Raw genomic sequence first — 22,236 nt, forward strand, 5'->3', positions numbered from 1 at the left:
TGTGCACACACATAGCTATATGTATTAGCAATCTGTGTTCTGAGTGCAATGATTTGTAAATAGACTCCCTGCCTGGCCACACAGCATCAACTCTTACCACAGGTGACCAGTCAAGTGGCTATTTACCATACTGATATTATATACACTGGCCCCTTATATAACGTATACTTATGCATACATTATGCTCTCTCTATAAATGGGTAATTTCTATGAATGCAATGTTTAGTTGATTGATTGGGTAAAGACCTTTTGAATTATTAAAAAGATGCTCCCCAATTAATTATGCAGTGTGTATGTGTGTATTGTATTTACAAATATGTACAAAAACTGCAGGTAGCAGATGCCTTCTTGAAAGAGGTATTTTGCTTTCCTCCTGTGTGTGAGGAGCCCAGCTAACTTGAGGAAGACCCCAGCTCTGGGGCTTGGAGGCAGTCTCCGGTCACAAAACTTCCTGGGAGGCTGGACTGCTCCTTCCTCTGCAGTTTGTAATTCTGTATCAAGGAGTCAGGCAGACTCCAGTGGGGGTTCCCGCAGTTTGCAAGACTCCCTCATACAAATGAAAAAATAACAGTGAGTCAAGCTGCGTTGAGCAGTGGTTTCAGTAAGGATCAAAGCCCTTTGTTCTTTATGCTGTTGTCCGTCCCTATGGCACACGTAGGAACAATGGATCATGAATGTTCTTTGTAAACCACTTAGAGGTTTTCTACAATCAAGCAGTATATAAATTTTATTAAATGAATAAAATCAATGTGCGAAATGCCCACACTTTTACTTCAGCTTTGGTGTGCCTGAGGGAAAGCAGTCGATAATGATCTGCTGGTTGTCCCTCTTGCCACTTGTGGGCTCTGACAAGCAACAAAGAACCATAGCATCCACAGACAGCACAGATTGTCTTCTAGACAGGGGCAGACATTAGGTGACGTAAAACATCTTCAACCCTCAGAATCAATGTGTCCTCTCTGCTGGATCGATTTCACTGGTCCACACACAGCATTATGGCCACATCCCTTGAAACCCAGTCAACAGCAGCTATGAGTTCCCTGGGCCCTGGACAAGGAGTGGAGATCCCAGTAGGGACCTGGCACTAACACAGACAAGACAAAGAGAAAAAACACAGTCTTTTTCTTTGGCCCTGGACTCCCTTTCCCCCTTTCCTGGCAACTCCTCTCACAACAGCCATCAAGAGGAAGTCTAGGAGGCACAAGAAAATCCCTAAAAACAGACATTCTTTTCTCAGGGAGCCATTCTCGCAGTGCTAGTCATCACCAGTTCTACGTTCATTTCACCACACAGCAGACAATACAGGTTCTGCTTTAGATCCAGCTCCTAGGGTGGCAGGCAGCCTTCCTTCTCTTCACATAGGCACAATTATTGCTCTCCATCCTACCACAGCCATGATCACAGAAGAGAAGTGGAGATAGAGTCTTGAGGTGGGAACTATCCCCAAAGGGCCAGAACAGGGACAATGATTTCTCAAGGACACATCTGCTACATGCACCTCTGGTGCATTGACCATGAACTTTTCCAAATCCCCTCACAACTCTGGATCACTATCTTGAAGAGGGTCAGACCTTGACATTAGGGTGGAAGGGGAGCTTTCCAATCAAGGGAAATCTTGTGTGTAATGATGACATCTTTTTTCCATCATAATTCCTTTAACATGCTCGTTAACAGGGCTCTGGACTCTATGGGACTAGCTAAATAGGAGGTTGAGCTGCAGGTACCAAAATGTAAGGCCATGTTGAGAGAATCAGCAGAGTTTTCCCCCTCCACTCTGTCTCTGGTACTGGCCATGCCCATACCAGTCAGCGATTAAGACATAATTTTTAAGAAATGGGAGAAACCAGCAAAGTCCAAGGCCTTTCATCATTACTGTGATAAGTTCTATTATTTATAAGATGTTGTCATGTAGGACACATTGATTTTCCACAGGTAGCCTGCCATCAGATTGGGTAGTACTGCCATCTAGCATCCGAAGGCAAGAATGCACTAGAGTTAAAACCTGGGGCTCGAGCCCCTTCCACTCTAGTCTTCATTCTTGCCTCCGTCCGAGGCAGATCGGAATTTAGACAGAGCGTAGCTAAGTCTTTATTTTCAACTCTTCAACTTATCGCTTTACCTCTTTATTTCTTCGGGGTTTCCCCTGAGGCTCCACCAGCAGCAGCTGCTGCTTTCCTGTTTAGCGGGGGCTCCACGGCTGCAGTCCCCCCTCCCTTTTTTCCGTTTGTTATTCAGCCTTCTGAGGCTCCAACAGCAGCGGCTGCTGCTCTCTCTTTTTTGCAGGGGCTCCGCGGCTGCGGTCCCCTCCCTCATTTTTTCCATTTGTAATTCAGTCTTCTGAGGTTCCAACAGCAGCGGTTGCTGTTTTATCGTCTAGCGGGGGCTCCGCGGCTGCGGTCTCCCCCCTCCTTATTTCCGTCTGTAATTCAGCCTCTACATAGGGAAGCTTGCGGCGGTAGCTCCCTCGTAGACACCCCACCCGTTTCCTCCCTCAGGGATTACTGAAGCCTCTTGTGGCGCTCCCGTTTTCCCGCCAACCCCGATATCGCGGCCGCCATTGTTAATTATTTATTCAATTCTTTTACAGAGGCCCCTCAGCCCGGCTGTTCATTCAGCCCGGCTTGGGCTTAATTAGGCTTACTGATATCGCCTCTCTCGCCTGTTTTTTGGCACCCTCCGGTGGCATATCCTTCCAGCTGGCTCCCGGACGTTTTCAAACCCTTCTAGGGCCTTAGTGAGAGGCTCCGATATTGCGGCCGCCATTTTGTTTTGTTTTTTGCCGCTTTTTTCTTTCCTAATACTTTTCTCACTTGTGGGACTTGTGTAGTCTCCTGTTAACAAACATATACTCACCTAATATATTCACCTAATCAGTATTTCCCTCAGACACATCAAGTAGCCCTGTTGTGGGACTTGTGTAGTCTCCTGTTAACAAACTTATATTCACCTAATCAGTATTTCCTTCAGATACATCAAGTAGCCCTGTTATACCACACCTTCCCCATTGTGTGTGTGTATATTTGTAGGTGCACCTCCAGTAGCCCTGTTATACCACACCTTCCCCATTGTGTGTGTGTATATTTGTAGGTGCACCTCCAGTAGCCCAGTTATACCACACCTTCCCCATTGTGTGTGTGTATATTTGTAGGTGCACATCCAATTGACTTATGCTCCACCTTCGGCGGTGCATTATTAGTCTGTGCACCTTGGCGGTACCGCACCTTCCCCATTGAGTGCGTGTATCTAGCCCTGGCCACACTGCGATTGTTAAATAAGGCTTATCTTTTCTGGCAGTGTAACTAGCGGTCTCGCACCTTCCCCATTGTGTGCGTGTACTTAGCTCATGGCCAAGTTGGCAGTGTAACTAGCGGTCTCGCACCTTCCCCATTGTGTGTGTGGACTTTGCTCGTGGCCAAAGTGGCAGCGTAACTAGCGGTCTCGCACCTTCCCCATTGTGTGCGTGTACTTAGCTTGGCGCCAATCTTACCTGAGTCGTTATTTTCCTCGTGCCGGGCGTACTTACTCCTGTCATACTGTCTCTAGTCTGTCCTATACTATTTCTACCTTAGCTCTGTTACCGCTCCTTCCCCATTGTGGGCGTTCATTCAGAGATTGACATGGCGGATTTGAACCCTGAGGTGACAATATCCCCTGAAGCAGGCCGTCCATCACCACGCCAGCCAGCTAAACATAAACACGCCAAGGCAAAAGCAAAGACTAAACACCTGTCTGGTCGCCGGGCGCCCAAGAAGGCACGCTACGTATCACCCTCACTTCCAGAGAAACCTCGCCATGCAGCCGTTCCTGCACTTTTCCAGTCTCCTTCTGAGTCATCAGAGGAAGAGTTTGAAGGATTCCCCAGTCAAGCTCCTCAAACTCCGCCTGGGCAGCCTCAAATTCCTCCTCAGGAACAGGCGCTACCGTCTTCCACTCTCCCAGGGATACAGTTGACCCCTGTCTTCCTGCAACAACTACAAGAGCTGCTGGGGTGCCTATCCCAACCCCAGCCTTCTCTACATTTGTCTTCTCAGCCCGGAACCTCGCGACAGCCCAGCTCTGCGAGACACCCTGGTGACAATACTGATGCTCCGCTACCCTCTCCTAACCCATATGAGGTGGTCAGGGGTAGACTGGACGTAGAGCAATCTCAGATTGATGACTACATGAACGTTTTTCAGACTGACCTGGATGAATGGAGTGGGGAATCTGACCAGGAGGAGGAGATCTCCTATCGCCTATTTGACCCGGCAGATTTCTCTCATCTGTCACGTAGAGTCATGGACACTCTTGGCATTCAACCAGAACTTGTACAACCGGTTGTCCCTCCTGTCAAGGGTGCCAGAGTTCTCAAGTCCCCCAGATCAGTGCAGCACTTCATTCCCGTACCAGACCCCATTAAAAAACTGACCAGAGAAGAATGGGCCCGCCCCCTTCGTCCACGTCGTTCCTCATCCTTAGCCAACAAGCTCTATACCCTTGACCCGGAATTCATGTCCTTTCTGAACGTCCCGGGGGTGGACCAACCTATTTCCAATCTTGTATCCCGGTCTCTCCTCCCAAAGGAAGGCGAATCACTGTTCAAGGACCCCTATGAGAGGAGGCTTGACTTTGTCTTCCGTAAGATCCATGAGGCTTCCGCTCACTCCATCCGGGCCTCTTCTACCGCCTCTATCTTCTCACGGGCTTCCATGATGTGGTTAGAGGATCTCCTTGACGACCCCAACCCGGATCCCGCCAAACTAAGGAAATGTATCCTCAAGATACACAAGGCTGTTGCCTTTGTGGCCGACGCCACGTTAGACGCTTCCCATCATGGTGCACGCGCCCTTGCGGCCGAAATTGTAGCTTGTTGTACCCTATGGCTCCAACATTGGGATGCCGATTCGATTGCCAGAACCAACTTATCCTTAGCTCCATACTCGGGATCTATGCTCTTCGGCGAGGACGCACTCAAAGCAGTCCTTGTTGACCCTAAGGACAATCGTAAACCTGCACTAGCTATGGCCAAAAGAGATGACCGCAGACCCGTGCGACGGTTTACTTCTTACCGTTCCTTCCAACCCTTTCGGAGAGGACGACCTGGTGGACGAGGACGGGATACCAGGCCTACAAATTTCCGTCCCTCCAAGGCACCCTGGCCCAGACAACGCTCACAATACAGGGGCCAATACCAGAGCAGGCAGGCATATGGCAGAGGAACACGTCAGCGCAGGCAGTTCTGACTCCATCCCCATTGGAGGCAGACTCTCCTTCTTCTCCAGCATCTGGCTAAACTTGACAAACATCTCCTGGGTCAGACTTCTCTTCACCCAGGGCTACAATATAGAATTTTGGCAGACACCACCGGACAAATTTTGCATCTCCCCCATCTCCAGGGCACGCAAAAAGGTCATCCAGGACGCCCTACGACATCTACTAGAGATAGCCGCTATAGAGCCTGTTCCTCCATCCGAACGGCTACAAGGCATGTACTCCGTCCTCTTTACGGTTCCCAAGCGAGACTCCTCATGGAGGGCGGTCTTAGACCTCAAGGGCCTCAACCGCTTTGTCAAATACCGCCACTTCAAGATGGAATCTCTGGTGTCTATTGTAGAGGCTCTACAACAAGGGGACTTTATCGCATCCATCGACCTGAAGGACGCTTACTTACACATCCCAATTTGCCCGGGTCACAGACGGTTCCTGAGATTTGCACTAGGCCACCTCCATTTTCAATACTGGGCCCTTCCATTCGGCCTCTCCTCGGCCCCCCGAGTCTTCACCAAAGTGATGGCCACCATGCTGGTGTATCTCCGCCTCCAGGGGGTCCATATTTATGCTTATCTCGACGACCTCCTCCTCCGAGCAGGCTCCCGGGACTTGGCCAACAGGCAGATCCAGTTCACCCTAGAGGCACTACATTCTCACGGCTGGCTGATCAATGCCGAAAAAAGCCATCTACAACCAACTCAGCGCCTCCAGCACTTAGGAGCAATACTGGACACATCCCTAGCCATGTTCTTTCTGTCCCCAGACCGTATTGCTTCCATCACAGCCATGGCAACCTTACTTCTACATCGCCCCACAGCAGATGTCATGTTTCTGGGCCAGTTTCTCGGGGCAATGATCTCCTCCATCCACATCGTTCCGTGGGCCCGACATCATTCCAGACCTTTACAATGGGCTCTCCTACCTTTTCAAGCGGACATTTCCAGGTCCAACCATCGCGTAATTCCGCTGGGCCAATCTCTGAAGCAATCATTCCGCTGGTGGGTATCCACAACTTCCCTCACCAAGGGGACACCATTTCGGGACCCAACCAGAGTCCTAATCACCACGGATGCCAGTCTGTCCGGCTGGGGAGCCCATTGCAACTCCACCTTTGTCCAAGGCGTGTGGTCAACCCAGGACCTAAGTCACATCAACTGGCTGGAGCTCAGAGCTGCTCATCTTGCTCTGAGACACTTCCAGCCACTATTCGCTCTACAACATGTCCTCATTTGGACGGACAATGTTTGCGTGAAATCTCACATCAACAGACAGGGGGGCACAAGGTCCAGGGCTCTGCAGAAGGAAACGACACGAATCTTCGACTGGGCCGAGTTCCACCTCCTGTCATTTCGAGCAGAACACCTCAGCAGAACTCTAAACGTTACGGCCGATTGGCTCAGCAGGCAAAAGGTCCATCCGGGAGAATGGAAGCTTCATCCGGCTGTGTTCTCCCTTCTCCAGCGGCGGTTCGGCCCTCTCTCGCTGGATCTCTTCGCCTCCAGCCACAACTGCCAACTGCCTCGTTACTTCTCAAGGTACCTAGAGCCAACGGCGGAAGCAGTGGATGCTCTGACGACACCATGGCCAGACGGGCTCCTGTATGCCTTCCCGCCTATATCCCTTATAGGCAGGACATTGACAAAACTCCGACTTGAACGGACACGGATTTTACTCATAGCACCTTATTGGCCTCGCAGACCCTGGTTCTCGGACCTCCTCTCGATGTCAATGGCGGATCCTTGGACCCTCCCAATCAGGCCGGATCTTCTCTCCCAAGGTCCAGTTTGGCATCCGGACCCGAACTGGCTCAGCCTGACAGCCTGGCTTTTGAGCGGACACAGTTGAATACTGCTGGTCTTTCTCAAGGGGTCATACACACTATTTTAGCGTCAAGGCTACCGTCAACTACTCGAATCTATCAGAGTACTTGGCGTGCTTTTTCCAGCTGGTGCACTTCCAAAGGTTTTTCAGCACCCCAAGCCACTGTACAGCACGTTCTACAGTTCCTATACAGAGGCATGACAATGGGACTCAGACCGAACACCCTGCGTAGACAGGCCTCCACCATCTCGTCAATTCTGTCTGTCTCTTCATCGGCAGCACCCCTGGGCACTCACCCGCTCATCAAACGCTTCTTAAGAGGAGCTACCCACCTCTCTCCAGCTGTACATCACCATTTTCCATCCTGGAACCTCTCCAAAGTTTTGCAGGCATTACAGCGACCTCCATTTGAGCCTCTTGCCTCAGTGCCTCTAAGACTGTTGTCTTTTAAAGTCCTTTTCCTCGTGGCTATCACTTCCGCGAGGCGGATTTCGGAGTTACAGGCCTTGTCATCGGCCCGTCATCTCTGCGTATTCCATAAGGACTCTGTAGTCCTGAGGCTGGATCCATCGTTCTGTCCTAAGGTCAACTCAATCTTCCACAGTAGCCAGGACATTGTACTTCCATCCTTTTGTCCAAAGCCGGTCCATCCCCTCGAAAAGGCCTGGCATTCGCTGGATGTTAGGAGAGCGCTCAAAGTTTATCTCTCTCGCACCCAGGACATTCGACAGACAGACGCATTATTTGTATCCTTCCATCCGAGATCTTTGGGAAAAAAGGTGTCCAAATCCACTTTGTCCTGTTGGCTTCGAGCCTGTATTTCTCTTGCATATCAGTCACTTAATTTGCCAGTGCCGTCTAATATCACGGCTCATTCGACCAGGTCTGCTGCCACTACGGCGGCTTTCCTAACTAATGCTCCTCTTACAGACATATGCAGGGCGGCGGTATGGGCTACCCCTAACTCCTTTGTGAAGCATTATAAGATCGATCGCTATGCTTCAGCTGACGCCTCTTTCAGGAGACGTGTCCTGCAACACGTTATTTCTGATTTGTAACTCTCTAGGAATCCCTCCCTATTAGGGGGCTACGTTGGTACATCCCAATCTGATGGCAGGCTACCTGTGGAAAATGGTCCCTTGGACCCACCTGAAGGGTGATTTTCACAGGTACGCCTGCCATCACGTCCCTCCCTTGTGGGGGATTTCTGGGGAAATTTGTTCAGTATTTTGTATATAGTTCAACCTATATGTTTTGTGCTCTGTCTGATTTTCTTTAGTTAAAACCTATTCTCATGTTGTCATAGCGACAACTACAGTCATAGCATTTGAGAAATAAGACAATATAAGTTTGTTATCCACCTTTTGACTGTTGGACTATTCCTGTCCTGTGAAGTAAACATTGCCGGTGAATATCTGTGAGAAAATATCTGTGAGAAACTTTTCTGTAAGCCTATATTTTATCATCTATGACTCAGCAACTTTGAGTGGAAGAGGAAGCCAATTTAATATCACCCAACAAGAGAACCGACACAGGACAGCTGCGTTGCTTTACTCCGGCCATTGCTTGGCTGGATTATATCAATGAGATTCTGTGGAAAACCTACTCTTCTTCTGCTTCAGCTGATACTGGCTAACCATTACAGATTCAGGCCTCAAGAGATATCGCTGCTGGAGACTCCGTTGCTGTGGTCCATGCTGCCGCCATTGCTGCTGCCTGCCCGCTTACGCGCGGGGCATTGTCATCTTCGCCGAGGTGCCGTGTTGCTGCCGGTGGACCTCGCTGTTGCGGACTGTGTTGCTGCCATCGCCACCGCTGGTTGCGGGCGTCTTCATCATCGCTGAGGGCTGTGCCGTTGCCCAGGACACTATCACTGCGGCGTATATCTTTGCCACCTCGCCGCTTTCTTGCTCGCGTGTGGCGCTTCTGTTGCTGCTTGGGGCTGTGTTGCTGTCCTGGTGTCCTTGCTGCGGCTTGCCTTTGGATGGGACTTGAGACTGCCATCGCTGCTTGACGAGGATTAACTCATTTTAACGTTTGTTTGGGTGTGTGTGGGGGCTAATGTGGGGTGAATGATTGGTATGTTTGCTTGTTTGTGTGGTTTTGTGTATTTTTAACATGTGCCTGGGAGATAAGATTCCATCCTTTGTGGGGGGGCTCTCGGGGGCCCCGATTAACGTAGTGACGGGTAATGGGAGGTATGGCGTTAGGAGGAGAACAGGCCAGGTAAGGGGAACTCGTCCCAGACAAATTGTGTCTGTGCCTTGTTCGGGTTCTCCTCATATCCACAGGATTGCTGGTTGTCCTATCAGCCAGCTCTCGGATCTCCAAGTGCTGCTTTTGAATGCCAGGTCGGTACATAATAAAACCTCACTTGTCCATGACCCATGGAGGAGGGTGCCGATCTGGCATGTATAACTGAGACCTGGGTGGCTGATCAGGGAGGAGTTGCTCTTTCCCAGCTTTGCCCACCCGGGTATTTGGTTCAGCACTGTGGTAGATCTGAGGGCCGGGGAGGGGGGGTTGCTGTGGTCTATAGGAGTTCTTTTCCTCTCACCAAGCACCCTGTCCAGACAGCGACTGGTTTGGAATGTCTCCACCTTGTGTTGGGCCAGGGAGACAGACTAGGAATACTGTTGGTGTACCGTCCACCTTGCTGCCCAACAGCTTCCTTAGCTGAGCTGACAGAGATAGTCTCGGAGGTCCTTTTGAGGTCCCCTAGACTTTCGGTACTGGGGGATTTCAACGTCCATGCCGAGGCTGTCTTATCTGGCGCAGCTCAGGACTTCATTGCCTCCATGACAACAATGGGGCTGTCTCAATTTTCTACTGGCCCAACGCATGTGTCGGGACATACTCTCGATTTGATCTTCGCCACTGGACATGGAGATGGTGATCTGATGGTGGGGTGTTTTTCATCTACCCCATTGTCATGGACAGATCACCGCTTGCTGAGATTTAGACTTACAGCGGCTCTTTCCCTCTGCAAAGGTGGAGGATCTATTAAGTTGATCCGCTCCCGGAGCCGGATGGATCCTGTAGGTTTTCAGAGGGCTCTGGGAGATTTTCTGGCTGATAGGACTGGTGCTCCTGTCGAGGCCCTGGTCGCACTGTGGAATACAGAAATGACCCGGGCTATTGACATGATCGCTCCCGCGCGTCCCCTTCGCTGTAGAGCTCATACAGCTCCGTGGTATACCCCGGAGCTGAGAGCGGTGAAACATGAGAGGAGGAGGCTGGAGTGCAGATGGAGGAAAACTCCCAGTGGATACAATCATGCCTTGGTAAGTGCCACCAATAAGTTGTATACAAAAGCGGTAAGGACAGCAAAGAAGCTCTATTTTGCTGCCTCTATTAGATCATCTTTAAGCCGCCCAGCGGAGCTTTTTAAAGTCGTGCGAGGGCTCTTACACTCTGGCCCCCACGATACTATGGAAACATCTGAGACCCGCTGTAATGAAATTGCTGGACACTTTCAAGATAAGATTGCATGTATCCGCAGGGACCTTGACTCTGATGTTGTGACAGATGAATCCATTGAAGTGTCCGGAGCACAGCCTTGTCTTTCTTTATTGGATGAGTTTCAGTCGGTGCAGCTCGAGGAAGTGGACAAGGTGCTTGGAATGGTTCGGGTGACCACGTCTGTTCTGGATCCTTGCCCATCTTGGCTAGTGAAAGCTGGCAGGGCTGGAACCACCGGTTGGGCCAAGGAGGTGGTTAATGCCTCCTTGAGGGAGGGAGTGGTCCCTGGTAGCCTCAAGGAGGCAGTAGTGAGACCTCTTTTAAAGAAACCCTCCTTGGACCCAGATAATTTAAACAACTATAGACCGGTGGCGAATGTCCCTTTTCTGGGCAAGGTTTTGGAGCGGGTGGTTGCCAGCCAACTCCAGGCGCTCTTTGATGAAACCGATTATCTAGATCCGTTTCAATCCGGTTTCAGGCCCGGTTTTGGCACCGAAACAGCCTTGGTCGCCCTGTATGATGACCTGTGTCGGGAGAGGGACAGCGGGAGTGTGACTCTGTTGATTCTCCTTGATCTCTCAGCGGCGTTTGATACCATCGACCATGGTATCCTTCTGAGGAGACTCGCGGAGTTGGGTGTCGGGGGCACTGCTTGGCAGTGGTTCCGCTCCTACTTCGCGGACCGTCACCAGAAGGTAGTGCTTGGGGAACATCACTCGACACCATGGACTCTCCATTGCAGAGTCCCTCAGGGGTCGGTTTTGTCCCCCATGCTTTTCAACATCTACATGCAGCCGCTGGGTGCAGTCATCAGGAGTTTTGGAGTGCGTTGCCATCAGTATGCTGATGACACGCAGCTCTATTTCTCCTTTTCATCTTCTTCAGGTGAGTCTGTTGATGTGCTGAACCGTTGCCTGACCGCGATAATGGACTGGATGAGAGCTAATAAACTGAGACTCAATCCAGACAAGACCGAGACATTGTTGGTGAATGCCTTCCCCACTCAGATGGTGGATGTTAACCCTGTTCTGGATGGGGTTACACTCCCCCTGAAGGAACAGGTACATAGTTTGGGGGTTCTTCTCGACTCTTCCCTGTCTCTCGAGGCCCAAGTGGCCTCGGTGGCACGGAATGCGTTTTACCATCTTCGTCTGGTAGCCCAACTACGCCCCTATCTGGACAGGGACGACCTCGCCTCCGTTGTTCACGCTCTGGTAACTTCAAGATTGGATTACTGTAATGCGCTCTACGTAGGGCTGCCCCTGAAGACAATTCGAAAGCTTCAGCTGGTGCAGAACGCAGCTGCCAGACTACTGACGAGGACCAGTCGGTCTTCGCATATAACACCTGTCTTGGCGCGTCTGCACTGGCTTCCTATTTGCTTCCGGGCGAGATTCAAGGTGCTGGTTCTTACCTATAAAGCCTTACACGGCGTGGGACCTCAATACCTTGTGGAACGCCTCTCTCAATACGAACCTACCCGTTCACTTCGTTCAGAATCTAAGGCCCTCCTCCGGGTACCAACCCATCGGGAAGCCCGGAGGGTGGTTACTAGATCTAGGGCCTTTTCTGTGGTGGCCCCTGAGTTGTGGAACAGCCTCCCCGAAGAGGTACGCCTGGCGCCTACACTTTTATCTTTTCGGCGCCAGGTAAAGATCTTTTTATGCTCCCAGGCATTTTAATTTTCTTAACCATTTTAATCTTTTAATCCGTATTTTTAATTTTTGTCGTATTGTGTTTTTGTAGTGTTTTTTTGTTGTTTGTTTGTATATGTTTTTATGATTTTTATTATGATATATTGTATTTTATTTTGTTTGTTCACCGCCCTGAGAGCTATTCTGCTAAGGGCGGTATATAAATTGAAATAATAAATTGAAATAATAAATGTTGCATGTTCTATGATATTTGCTATGTATATTTTCTTTGCTGCTGGGGCTTTTGCCCTTTGGTTACTTTCAGATTTACCACTTTGGACTCGTCATCATGAAGACTGGAGTGGGAGGGGCTCGAGCCCCAGGTTTTAACTCTAGTGCATTCTTGCCTTTGGACGCTAGATGGCAGTACTACCCCATCTGATGGCAGGCATACCTGTGAAAATCACCCTTCAAGTGGGTCCAAGGGACCATTCCCAAGATAGATCCTCCCATAGCCTCTCTCTTCTAAAGCTCTCCTGATGTCACCAACAGATGAATAGCCCGTGGACCAACATGATTAGCAGGCAGAGGCTTTGGGAAGGACCAATTTGAGTTCCATATGCTTCCATTTGGGTTGAACTCTGCCTCTTGAGTCTTCACGAAGGTCCTAGTGGCTCCCATAGCCCTCCTCAGATCTCAGGATGTTTCAATATATCCTTATCTAGATGATCTTCTGATGCAATCCCTGACCTGAATTAGTGCCATTCATAACACAGCATGTACAATAGACTTGTTTCAAAGACATGGCTTCTTAATCAACAAGGCAAAGAGCAACCTCTCTTCCACTCAGTCTCTCTAGCCCCCAGGAGTCATGCTCAACACTGGAATAATCTTTTCCTTGATCAACACTCTTCACTGATAACCCTAGCATGCAATCTACCAGCAAGGCTCAGGGCTCATCAGGTGCAGCTGGCCAAGTTACTGAGGAAGCTTAGCCCTCCTTACCACCAGTTTGGCTGTGATAACCACTGTTCTTCCATGCTGAGTCACACCCTTCTGTGGTACTCAAGAAAACAGTGAAGACAGTGTATTTTAGTAATTATGTTAACACAGTGGCGGCAGCAGATGGATGTACCCAGCCACACACACACCATATACTTGCGTGGTTCACTAATTGCACATGCACTGGGGCAGGTGTTTCAAGTCTCTGAGTACTTCTTTTCTGCTCAGTATTGTTTTATATGTAGAACATGGCTAGAATTTAAAATGTTCCTAAATTATTTCCAGGATAAACGTTTACATAAATAATATTTCTGTAAGCTTTCTTCAGACAAGTAATCTTTCCATGTATTTGTAGTCCAAACTTTGAGTAGTCCAAAATTATAAATATATAATAAAGAGATTTTTCTATAAGTATCCAATATGACTTTTTGAATGACTTTTATCTGCACCAGACTTGAACTACTTTTCAAGTGATCATGTCACTAATGCACTTTACAGTGAAAAACAGCTGATGGCTCAATACCTCTCCATTTTGATAATTTTTTTCAAGTAAATGCTGAGTATTCTGAATAATGTGAAGCATGATGTTAGGAATGAACTATATATTGCACCACATTTATTTAATTATTGTTTGTTTTTAAGGTGTATGAAAATGGCAAGGACACTGGGGAGACTCTTGTTTACATCAGCAGAAAAGAGATTGAAAACAATTGTGGGAATCAACCCAGTGCTGTTCTGGAGAGGGTAAGTTAAGATATACTTCATATTTTCCCAAGTGTATTTATGCATTGATTTTAATGATGTAAAATATATAGAGTTAAATAATATAAAACTTTATCAGAGGAAGTTATAATTTTGGTGGTTTATTTTGGAGTTTCCCCAGCACTCTGGGGCAGATTTGAAGAATGTATGGGGAGCTGGAAGGGGAAGTCCTCTTGCACAAGTGGGAATGCTTTCTACTTGCACATGAACACCACCGGATTTCACCCATTCACTCAGTAATTATTAGAATAATCCTGCAAGGCAGATTAGTATTATTATCTCCATATTGCAGCTGGAGGGGAGCTAAAACTGCAAGAATAGTGGCTTGCCTGAGATAATTTAGCAGCTGAGTTCAGATAAGAATGAGGAACATCCCAGATCATGCTTTCAGCCAATATGCTACTTCATCCAAATGCCACCACTGATATTTTCTTTTCATGCTTCTACAGGAGTAAATCTGGAGGTTTATAACTATACTGACACAGTAAAATGATTATCACTGCTGGTATGCCTTAGGTGATAGCCATAGATAGTGACAGCAGATATTCTGAAAGGGATTAATACTAGATACGGAATCATATTTGTTGTTTAGAGTTTGATGTCTCCTTGACTGCTATGAGCACTTCTGATTATTGAAATTCTTTCTCTGGCACTGATGCAGTTTCAACTACAGATACTTTTACTGTAGTGCTTTGTCATGTTTATGCTTTCATCAGGAGTTAATAATACTGCGGGTGTACCACCGGTTTTATAAATATTGTCATAATACGGTCATGTATCCAAGGCCTCCATGATATGCTCAGTTGCAGAATCAGGCAAAGGAGAAAAAGTAGGAACCATTATGCTGGAAAGAGCTTTCTGCACTCACAGAAGAGTGACAAAGAGAAGGAGCAAGTGGGATGAAGTGACTATCTTTAGAGCCATCATTACAATACTATGCAATGGAAAATTGATCCCAGAATGTGCCTTGTAGTACCATTTGCTGTACCATGATTTCCAAAAGTTATTTAAAAGGAGAATGTGTTTTTTTGAAGGCTATTTAAAAATAAAATAAAATTAGATTGGGAGAGTTAGTGTGGCGTAGTGGTTAGTGTGTTGGACTAGGACCTGGGAGACCAGGGTTTGAATCCCCATACAGCCATGAAGCTCACTGGGTGACCTTGGGCCAGTCACTGCCTCTCAGCCTTAGAGGAAGGCAATGGTAAACCCCGTCTGAATACCACTTACCATGAAAACCCCTTTCATAGCATCACCATAAGTTGGAATTGACTTGAAGGTAGTACATTTACATTTTTAAACTGTCTCACAAAATATACTTTGTTTAAATAGTCCATTGAATTAAGCTAACATTATTTTATCTGAGAAGTGTGGTAAAGGGCTTCAGCCATGCCTCAGTATATATTTTCTGCCATGTCTCTGTATATATATTTTACAGTGCTGAAACTATTAAATGAGTCTTGTATTATTCTTGTTCATATATGGTTTGGCAGGAGGATGGAGGAGAGCACAGTAATTGTCAAACCTCAACAAGCTCAGTTAAAAACAGTAACAAAATGTAGCTCCAAATGTAGACTGGGAAAACATAATCTTTATCAAGAAAGCTGTGGCAGTATGTAGAAGCTAACTGCTTGTTCTGTACAACTGTCACATCTGCTTTCAGTTTGTGTGCCAAGGGGTCAGAGCTCAACCATAATCCTGTTGCACCCCCTGCTGGTTAAAAGGCTGCGCTCATTTTGTTACTTTACACTGAGATAAACATTGCAGTCATTTCACACTTCTTTTAACATTCTGTATGAATTTAATTATCGTTTGTTTGGACATCATGGGTTATGGAGTACAAACAATTTATTACAGATGTTCCCATTTTAGTTTTATATCTTCCATTGCCAGGTACAACACATGATTCACCAAAGGCTCCAACATTCAGCAGATTTCAAACCATCAGGCCTCAGTCATTTCCCTACCCGGCTTTTTGACGAGACTGGACAAGAAATTAAAAACCCACTTTTATTGCAGAATGAGCAAAAAATTTGGGTTTCTTATGGTGAAGATTACAGGTAGGAGCAAAGTGTTTAGCTCTATGACTGTCAGCAATCTTTGTGTTGTCAAACTGCTGTAAAGAGAAGTTTGATAACCTCCAAGTAAAATCCCTTTTATTTTTATTGTAAATTCCCCCCCCCAAAAAAAAATTCAGAAGCCTTGTTTGAGACAGTATTGTTTGTAGAATATGACATCTGTCTCTGAATTTCTGTTTTAATGCCTTGTCATAGTTCTTGATGTCTGCCTGTCAGCACAGCAAGAGGGATTTTTTCATGTCTGAATAGTCACCTTAATGATAGCAGATGGAAACACCACAGGGGTTCCAAGCCCATCACACTGTCATTGTCACAGACTGCCCTGACCTGTTTCCACTCCCCTATTTTTTTGTCCCTTTTTAAAGGAGAAATGGATGGTAATTGAAAAGGATCTTAAGGAAGATTTATGAAGCTGTAGACAACATGATTTCCACAAATAAATATGTTTTCACAAATAAAGTCTTAACCTTTTAAGCACCAATGATGGTAGAATGAAAAATAAATTGGTAAAACTTGTAAAGTCTGACCAATTATAGTTAAAAATGGAAGGCACCTAGGCTGTGTGGTAGATATTTTATTTGTAGCATTTCAGGAAATGTTTTTTTTAAAAGAATTCCATACAATTATTGTTACCTCCAGAAACAAAAATTAATATATTTCACAGTTAGTCTTATAACCTGTGAGGTGAATTAATTTTTCAGTAACACCTATATACTAAAAAGTTACTTATTCACATTTGTGGTGTAAGTATATTATCAAGATATATCTGGTTTTATTTATTCAGCTGCAAGTCAGGGATACTCTTAACACATCTTGTATTGTAGTTGCAATGTATGATTTATTTTATTTATTGGTGTTATTAAGCTATACCCCTACCCTTCAATGTAAAAATATTTCAGTGTTTTACACTACTTTTTATTTTCTAGAATTGGCTTTATTTACATTTTTTGATTAAAAATACCAGGTATTTAATGAAAATTTGTAAAGAAATTTATAGCACCCAATATAATTACTCATTCCTTTGTTTTAATCAGTATAATCATAGCAGTGTCTTATGCTCTTTGCTCCAAAGTAAATGCCATAATGTTTAATGGGGCTTCCTCCTATGTGGGTATAGGATTGCAGCTTCAATAATACTCAAAATCTGGATTCCTTTTATGACTAAGATGAAAACTGAAAATACTGTAATATGAACAAATTAAAATGCATTAAAATATTATACTTAGCACTACAGATATACAGTATATTGTACAGAGATTTTCTTCCATCTCTTACTAACACCACTCACTACCTTACTATAGTATTTATTGAGAATAGGGTTTGTAGTATGCTCTGTATATATGTTATACAGAACATTTGCTAAGGGGTCCTTTCCATAATGGCATCCTTTATGGCAATAGACTGTCTTGTGACCAGACTTTACCTGCATACCTTGAGATTTGCTCACAAAATGATAGCCATTCTCACAGAATGTGTCTTCTATGATTACTTACAAAGTGATTTATGTTAACCATGAAAATGGTATGTGTTCTCACATTTAGAGTGTCTTACAAAGACATTGTAAAGGAATAAAGTCAGTGTGAAAGCAGAAATAAAACTATTCAAATGTTAACATTTTATTCTATTTAAAATGTACCTTTTCTGTTGTTTTTCCCATCCAAACATTTATATCCAGTTCAGTAATAAAGATTTATTATTGTACTGTTAATCAAGTGGATTGGATTATGAAATATTACGCCCTGTCAAAAATTATGAACAAAAAAATCAGCTCTTATTCTGTAAAAGGAATCCTTCAAATGAAATATTGTTCTTGTTAGTATAGACAATTTGTATGTAATTTTCATTGGAATTTTATCTTACTTTTATGTGTTCACATTATTTTATATGTTCAAGCATATTTTATATGTTCCAATTATTATTTCATTATATTTTGTAAGTATTTGCTATTTCATTTATTTATTGATGGCAAATAATTGTTTATTATCTCATATTTGACATTTTTTGAGTGCAGTGCTCAATAAATTAGGTGTAACTTGATGTAGGCACAGCCCCAGTAGAATAATTTGAGAGCCAGAAGACTTAAATATACTCCAAAAACTGAGCAGAACAGAATGATTATAATCTTCATATATATATATAGTTTAGAACAATAGCTACATCTGCCTTCATGCAAATAATGTAAAATTATTTATTGCATAATGAATTCTTTTTTAATTATAAAAGTAGTAACATGGCTTGTACTTGAGTAATTTAATTATCTTGGTATCAAACTGGAATATGGCTTCCTATTAAGTTATTAAGTTCATAAAGTGTCTATATATAGTTTACATCCTCGTATTTGTCTTATCCATATTTAGAACAGCAATTCTTCTTTGAAGGAGTATCTATTTCCCCCTGTGAGAATAGAGAATTTTTTGAGAAATGTTGTTTGAAGAGAAATCATCTTCTGAATAGTAATACCTGAAGATGAAATGATCATATGTAGTGGGCTCTCTTTGCCAAAATTAACTTGAAATCATGTCCTTGAAGATGCTTCACAAATTTGACCTAAAACTACAAACTTCAAACAAGAAAACTGTTTCACTGAAAATAAACCTTTTACCGACATTACAGTATAAAAGAACAATCTAGTCAAAAGAAGTAACAAATGTATAGTATAACTGCACACAAAGTGCTGTCAAATGCAGCAAATGTACAGACAGGTGAAATGCAGAAAGATACATATTATTAATTTTTGTTTTCACTCCAGCTTTGGCCCTATAGAAATGAAATTTTAAGAAAAAATGTAATTTAAAAAAAAAGTCTGCAGGAGGATTATAGAATTACCTGTGATTTTTATGATTTGATTATAGTCAATAATTTAACCATTATGACACCCTGTTAAAAAAGGGTTTTCCTTCACTCTCTGAACTTGGTATAAAGGCTGCTTCCCATGTGCCAGTTCTATGTGGGGCTTATCTTGTTCTAGAAATAATGTCACTTTTTGGACATAGCAGCTTACTTGTAGAACTTTATTCTACCACCTTGTTACATAGTTTCAAACATGCTTGCTTGCCCTCTTTTCTCCTCAATAGGAATAATTAGAAGCACTGAACTGACATTTTCAAATTGTGTTATTTTTTCAGGAGTGGATTCCATTTCCTTTTTATGAAATGATGTGTGTGGGTTTTCAGTTGGACAATGTTTATCCTGTGTAGCACTCCGCAGAAAGCATTTCAAAACACTCCTGTGAAGGACGTAGCTTCATTGAAACAGGCTCTCAGTTTTCCCTCTTCTGTCCTAGCTGCGTTTTTGTTGTAGATGTTGTCTTAGTCTTGGATTCTTGAGTCTTTATTTCATTCCTACAAGGTTTGGGATGCCAGTCAGTTCAACACCTATTATTTCACCATAGTCAAATACTGTAAAATTCTATAAAGTCTGACACACTTTTTAAAAAGCAGCCGTGTGTGTGTGTGTGTAACTCATGTGTGCATACACGCACACACCTCATTGAGGAGCAGGCACATCCTGCCCTTTATCTCTCTCTAAACATCTACTCTCCTCCCTTCAAGTAAGCCTTTCTTACTGGCCACATTCTGTCATTGCTGGCACTCTGAACAGAATTCAGGACGAAGCATGAAGCAAATGCACACAGACACCACAGTTACAAGTATTTACCATAGTTACAAACATTTTAGGCAGCTGGTTAACCAGTATTTTAGTGATGTGAGCAGAATTTTATTGTCCTGTCTTGGCTATTTGCTAGGACGGCTGAATGTAAAGGCATAAGTCATTCCAGCTAATCCACTTTTGTGGTTGATATATATGCATTCCCACATGCGCTGGTATCACATGTAGGTGGTGGTTCCTTTGTATTGTAGTGTGCATGTATGTATATGCTAGGAACCCTTTGTGACATGAATGCAAATGAATCCAAACTGTTCTGCCACATGGAGTTCCTCCCATGAAAGTGACTGGCACCATTTGGTTGGCTGCATTTAGCAAAACTGTGTATTTGTGTGTTGGCCTCTCAGATGCCATACAGATATGCCAGCTAATGGCACCGACTGAATCTGTCTCTCTCAGTCAAATTATTATCCACCACAATCTCAGACTACCAGCCAAGGTCAAACTAGACCTGACACCCCAAATCAGCTAAAACCTCGGTCTGTCTCAATTATATAAAGATGTACAGGTGAGAAGTGCTGAACCCTGTGCTTTCCATTTATTTCTCCACAGTCACTCCCCCTCTGCACTTTTCTCTAGCATCAGAACTGGGGTTGCGTGGTCCTCAGACACCATTATCAGCAGGCTGCTGAAACCAGACAGTCAGCTAAAGTGAGGTACTTGACATCTATAGCCTTTTCCCTTTTGGGAAAAGGGACTTTGCACATGCTTAGGGATAATCAATTCTAGGGACAATATTTTTATAGACAAAAATGAACCCAATTCTCATGTGCCCAGAAATCGAATCCATTGCATTTGCTGTGAAGAGGAGGAGACTCCTTTAGATGTGGCATGGTGTATTGTAAAAGGTCTAGGAGGAGCTGGATGATAACTGGCAGCATTTTTCCTGTTCTTTATTACCATTCTTATAAATTGTTTTAACACCTGGCCAGTCAGACATTATCCAGATAATTCCTGTTACCCAGCCTATTACTACTAATCCTGCTTCTATTACTACAACATCAGTTATATTAGTGCCAGTTTTGCTTTATACCTGGGAACCCAGCATTTCCCTCACAACTCCCCTGTACTAAGGTTGTCATGAATGTAACCTGGGATCAGAGGTGGAAGGCATAGAGACTAAGGCACGTGTTTTAAATTATTTATTAATGTCATTTAATCAAGAGTTCTCAATCACACCACACATCCACATATGCGCTGCAGAGATATAATGATCAAAGAGAGTTGCTCTTACTAGATGACCAGTCCTTTGCCACCCCTAGCATAGAGGGATAGTGGAGCGGGCTGGTGATAGTGGAAGCTCCCCACTGCTCCTTGGGGTGCAGCAGAGTTCTTCATCCAAAATGTCTCTGTCCCAAAAGTTCTTATAGTTTTCCTGCCTCTGCTTGTTCAATGCCCCCACCCTCTTTCTCTGTTTACTCTTTCCATAGTTGTATGGCAGGGCAGCTGGGTCATCATTAGAGGGAATTCTGGCCTTATCAGGATGCTACTGTACTGAATATGCCTATTCAACCAATTTATGCTTTGTTAATTTGTAACTTTCAAGGAAGATAGTTCACCTCTTGGTTTTGCAAAGTCATGTTTGTTTGAGATAGCCATCAATAGCTTTCAGCAGTTTAAGCTGAGGTCTGATGAATACATGAATATATTCACAAAATCTTTAGGCTTAGTTTGCAGAATAATATCTGACTTACTGCGGTGTGCGACAGGATGCTTGACTAGGGATTTGACACCTGCTTGGGGATATAATCTTAATTTATTGTTTTCATAGTCTACCCTTATTCCTTCTTTCAAAGTATGGAAGCTCCAATAAACTGAATGCTAAATTAGGGATTTTGGTTGTGCCAGTCTTAGTAGCCCTGTCCCAACCAGCTGCTCCCAGGAACAGGAAATCCCTTTCCCTATCTCTCTGGGAGTTTAATAGGCAAGTCCTTTTCACAGAAGCATTCTATAAAAGATTATTATAGATCCCAAAATAATTTCTTAAAATTGTCTCACATTTACCTACCAGATGGTTGATGTCTTCTACAAGATAGTGAGGCTTTTCATTAAATTTAGAGCATGATTGCCTTGGTGGAAAACTGCAGGTCAGAACCACATTGCCTCCTCTTTGACACATCTGACCTCATAATTTGCATCATGCACTATGCTCAGCCTTCTGTGCTCGGAAATGATGGTGGTGTGGGACTGAAGAGAGGAGGAGGATCTGCAGTGCTTGGGATACTGATATGGAGTTTTCCGCATTACCTTTTTTTCTGCTGAAGAATTATTTTCATGCTCCCTCTTTAGCTTTACAATGTATAGTATAAGACAATTACCAGTGTGAATGTGTGCCCCATTCTTCATTTAATACAACTGGATTTTCTCTTTAGTAGAAGATCAATGGGAAGCTTTTTACAGTTCTTTTTCTTTGTTTCCCAACATCTGCATGGAGATGACTCACTATTTCAAGGAATAATTCAATTTCCTTGCTGTCCATAACCTATAGGTTAACAAAGACAAGCTCGCTGTAATGAGAAATAATTCTCAAGGTGAAATCACCTGAACTACAACAGGGCAGTAGC

At 44.5% G+C, this 22,236-nt stretch overlaps 1 protein-coding gene across 1 annotated transcript in view; it reads left to right on the forward strand.

Moving 5' to 3' along the window:
* The window catches only part of DCDC1 (doublecortin domain containing 1), a 574,603-nt gene that overhangs the window by 244,971 nt on the left and 307,396 nt on the right, over window positions 1-22,236 (forward strand). Inside the window, 2 exon segments of the mRNA XM_061610560.1 lie at window positions 13,812-13,913; window positions 15,822-15,988. Coding sequence (XP_061466544.1) covers window positions 13,812-13,913; window positions 15,822-15,988 — 269 coding nt within the window.

Source organism: Rhineura floridana, chromosome 2 (genome assembly GCF_030035675.1).
Source record: "Rhineura floridana isolate rRhiFlo1 chromosome 2, rRhiFlo1.hap2, whole genome shotgun sequence".
Lineage (NCBI taxonomy): Eukaryota > Metazoa > Chordata > Lepidosauria > Squamata > Rhineuridae > Rhineura > Rhineura floridana.